This window comes from Chrysochloris asiatica, unplaced genomic scaffold, assembly GCF_000296735.1.
Source record: "Chrysochloris asiatica unplaced genomic scaffold, ChrAsi1.0 scaffold00160, whole genome shotgun sequence".
Taxonomy (NCBI): domain Eukaryota; kingdom Metazoa; phylum Chordata; class Mammalia; order Afrosoricida; family Chrysochloridae; genus Chrysochloris; species Chrysochloris asiatica.
Genome location: NW_006408678.1, coordinates 7,635,590 through 7,640,337, shown reverse-complemented (window position 1 = coordinate 7,640,337; position 4,748 = coordinate 7,635,590). Strand labels below are relative to the sequence as shown.

Below are 4,748 nucleotides of genomic sequence, written 5' to 3'. Positions count from 1 at the left end.
AGAAGAGTTGTGGGATGACATCAAGAACATCATACATGAACAAAGCAAAAAGTCGTTAAGAAGGCAAGAAAGAAGGAAAAGGTCAAAATGGATGTCAGAAGTGACACTGAAACTTGCTCTCTAGCATAGAAATGTTAAAGCAAATGGAAGAAATAAGGAGGTTCAAGAACTGAACAGAAAATTTCAAAGATCAGCTCGAGTAGACAAAGTCAAATATTACAACAAAATGTGCAAAGATCTGGAGTCAGAAAATCAAAAGGGAAGAACACACTCAGTATTTCTCAAGCTGGGGGAACTGAAGAAAAAAATTCAAGTTTCAACTTTTGTTATCAAGATTCTCTGGGCAAATTATTGAATGATGCAGAAAGCATCAAAAGAAGATGGAAGGAATACATAGAGTCACTGTACCAAAAAGAAGTGGTTGATGTTCAGCTGTTTCAAGGGATGGTATATGCTCAAGAGCAAATGATACTGAAGGAAAAGGAAGAAGTCCAAGGTGCAGTGAAGGAATTGGCAAAGAACAAAGCACCAGGAATTGATGGAATGAAAATTGAAATCCTTCAAGAAACTGAAGTGGCACTGGAAGCACTCACTTATCTTTGCCAAAAAATTTGGAAGACAACTATCTGGCCAGCTGATTATAAGAGATCCGTAGCTGTGCCCATTCCAAAGAGAGGTGATCCAACGGAATGCAGAAATCATCAAACATTATCTTTGATATCCCATGTGAGTAAAGTTTTACTAAAGATAATACAGCAATGGCTGCAAGCATACATTGACAGAGAACTTCCAGAGGTTCAAGCTGGATTCAGAAGAGGATGTAGAATGAAGGATATCATTGCTGATGTTGGATGGATCTTGGCTGAAAGCAGAGAATACCAGAAAGAGGTTTACCTGTACTTTATTGACTATGCAAAGGCTTTTGATTGTGTGGATCATGACAAACTATTGCATGTATGAGTATACCATTGCAAAGTATGAGTATTCCAGAATTGGAAGTGTTCTTCTAATTAAGAACACTTAATTGTGCTCATGAGGAATCTGTACATGGACCAAAAGGCAGTTGCTCGAACAGAACATGGGAACACTGAATGGTTTTAAATTAAGAAAGTGTGTAACAGGGTTGTGTTTTTTCCACCATACTTACTCAACCTGTATGCTGAGCAAATAATCCATGAAGCTGGGTTATATGAAGAAAAATGTGGAATCAGGATTAGTGGAAGACTAACCTACTACTCATTGATGGCGTCAAGTGTGGCAGCGGTAGTGGGGTTGGCCCAGGATCGGACATTGTTTCATCCGCTGTGCATGGGGTCGCTATGAGTCGGTTCCGACTTGATGGCACCTGACAACAACAACCTACTATATGCAGATGATACAATCTTGCTTGTTGAAAGTGAAAAGGACTTAAAATACTTACTGATGAAGATCAAAGAGCACCACCTTCAGTTTGGATTACATCTCAATGTAAAGAAAACAAAAATCCTCACCACTGGACCAATAAAAAACTTTTTTTATCAATGGAAAAAAGATTGAAGTTGTCAAGGACTTCATTCTTGGATCAACTATCAACACTCATGGAAGCAGCATTAGACAAATCTGCTGCATAAGACCTTTTTAAAGTGTTGATGAGCAAAGATATCAGCTTGAGGACTTAGGTGCGCCTTACCCAAGCCATGGTATTTTTAATACCTCATATGCATGTGAAAGCATGGAGACCATAGAAGAATTGATACTTTTGAGTTATGGTGTTGGAGGAGAATATTGAAAGTGCCATGGGCTGCCAAAAGAACCAACAGATCTGTGTTGGAAGAAGTGCAGACACAGTGCTCCTTTGGAGGCCAAGATGGCCAAATTTCCTCTGTCATACTTCGGACATATTGTCAGGAGGGACCAGTCGCTGGAGAAGGACATTATGTTTGATAAGGTGGAGGGTCAGAGAAAAAGAGGAAGACCCCCAGCGAGATGGACTGGCAAAGTGGCAGCATCATTGGGCTCAAGCGTGGCAATAATTGTGAGGTTGGCCCAGGACCAGGCAGCGTTTCGTTTTGTTGTGCACAGGGTCGCTATGAGTCATCACCAACTGTATGGCACTTAACAACAATAACAACAAAATTGGACGTTGTCAAATATAAAATGGAAAACATAAAGATTGTATTCAAGCATTTGTGAGCTAAGATAGAGTAGTTATGGGCATTTTGTATAGAACAGTCATAATGATTACCTATGCTGGGAATGACACAAAGAGGAATGGCATCATATTCTTCCTCAAAGAGAGTGTCTCACGATCTCTATTGAAGTACAGTACTGTCTTTGTTAGGATAATATCCATACACCTGCAAGGAAGACCAGTTAATACTACTGTTAGTCAAATGTACACACCAATCACTAAAGACAATGAAAAAGAAATTGAAGAATTCTACCAATTTCTTCAGTCTGAAATTGATTAAACATGCAATCAAGATGCATTGATAATTACTGATGGTTAGAATGCAAAAGTTGGAAACAAAGAGAAAAGATTATAGTTGAGAAATCTGGCCATGGTGATAGAAAAGATGCTGAAGATTGTATGGTAGAATATACAAGGCTAGCAACTTCATCGCAAGTACCTTTTTCAACATCATGAAAGGCAACTGACTATACACATGGACCTCATCACTTGGAATACACAGGAATCAAGTTGACGGCATCTGTGGGAAGACATAATGGAGAAGCTCAATATCATTAGTCAAAGCAGAGTCAGGGGCTGACTCTGAAACACACCATCAATTATTGCTCTTATTCAAGTTTAGGCTAAAGCTGAAGAAAATTAAATAAGTCCAGGAGAGCCAAAATGTGACCTTGAATATGTCCCATCTGAATTAGAGACTACCACAAGAACAGTGCATTGTTGTTGTTGTTAAGTGTCACTAAGTCAATTCCAATTCATAGCAACCCTGTATAAGGTTTCTAAGGAGTGGCTGGTGGGTTTGAACTAACTATCAAGGAGCTCTCTGGTAGCATAGTGGTTACAAATCAGGCTGCTAACCTCAGGGTCAGCAGTTCGAAACTACCAGCTTTTCCACCGAAGAAAGATGAGGCTTTCTGCTCCCATAAAGATTGAAAGCCTCTGAAACCCTGTACAGGGTCGCTATGAGTCGGAACTGACTCCATGGCACACAGCCACCACCATCATGTTTATCCTACAGCGACACACCAGGACGGACACTAATGACCAAGTACCAGAAAACTTGTGGGGTGACATGAAGAACATTATACATGAAGAATGCAAAAGATCATTATAAAGACAGGGAAGAAAGAAAACAGAACAAAAGCCTGCCCACTCCTACACCATCCTCAGAACCCTTGCTATGTTTGAGCCCTTTGTTGCAGCTATTGTGTCAGAGTCCCGTCTCACTGAGCATCTCCCTCTTTATCTGTGACCCTGTACTTTACCCAGGCTTGAGGTTTTTCTCTTAAATAACTTCAGAGGTTTAAGAAGGGCTCACCAATCTTACCATTGTTTCTTTGTAAATGAAGAAACGGAGACTCACGACTTGGCATGTGTATTATGGTGAATTAATAACAGTGAACAGACCAAAAACCAGTGGTGTTTTCTGTGAGTCAGGAGCTCTTACCAAAGTACACATCTGAGTAACCCGCCCTGTACAGCGTTCTTTCTTTTACTTATTAAATCTTTATTGGACACTTTTTTTTTATGGTTTAAGAATTACAGTAATTACAGTTAAGAAAAACATTGCATTTTGTCTTTACCATTTTTCAAACTTGAAACTCCAAATTGGGGGAGTAGAATTAGAATTGAGTTATAACAAAAAGTATTTTTTGGTTCCCATTTTGTATAGGGTTTCCAAGGAGCAACTGCTGAGCTTGACCCTCCAGCCTGTGGTTGAAACCAACTTTTTTACCCAGCTCATTAACCCGCAGCACCACATCAGGACAGGGTCCATAAATTCAGTACATAGGGAAAATAATCCTGTTTTGCCCTGGGGACCAGTGTTCTTTTCCCTTGGGGTTTGCTTTACTTGTGTTAATCTTACGGTCATTTCTAGACCATGAGTGCCTTTCTGTGAGTTCACCTTGGGTAGAGATTGCCAAATTTTAGTAATGAATTCATGTTTCAGGCATTTCTGTTCCGTAAAATCATCTGGATTCATTTACTTTTCTTTTCAGCCCTATTACTTATTCCTGGGAAGGTGGAAAGTTGATATCAGAGAATGACGATTTTGAAGATATGGTGGTAACACGAGACGATTATGAAGAAAATGGGCACAGCATCTGTGAAGAGAAATTCGATATCTAAGATAAATTTCTGAATGGAAGTCTTGACTGGTTGTGACTCAGAGTGTTTTATTTCAGTGTTCTGCATTTTATAGGAGGTGAAGGACCTGTGTTACCTTTCATCCTAAGATAAAGTGTTGAATTTACGTACTGTAAAATACTACCTGAATCTTTATCAAAGGTGCTGAACTAGGTTAGAATTGAAAACTAACTCAGCGCACATTTTCATGTAAGAGCTGGACTTCCATGACAATGCTTCTGCTGTTCCTGAGAGTCAGTCAGCTTTCTTCAGAAGATGAAAGAGTGGATGTGTTTGAAAGTCTTCATAGTTGAGGGCACAATCTTAACTGTCTCACTGTTCCTTAGAAAGCAGTTTTGTGTGACTCCTACTCGGAATTGGAGAGTATTTTCAGGCCGATACGCTTTCTCTCTTTTAGAAATAAGTATTTTACTAAGAGAACATTGTTGCT

The 4,748-nt window shown here is 39.5% G+C and overlaps 1 protein-coding gene across 1 annotated transcript in view; it reads left to right on the top strand.

Moving 5' to 3' along the window:
• The window catches only part of ACTR6 (ARP6 actin-related protein 6 homolog (yeast)), a 35,930-nt gene extending 31,630 nt beyond the window's left edge, over window positions 1–4,300 (top strand). Inside the window, exon 11 of the mRNA XM_006871115.1 lies at window positions 4,171–4,300. Coding sequence (XP_006871177.1) covers window positions 4,171–4,300 — 130 coding nt within the window. The remainder of the gene's footprint in view (window positions 1–4,170) is intronic.
• Window positions 4,301–4,748: the final 448 nt, after the last annotated feature.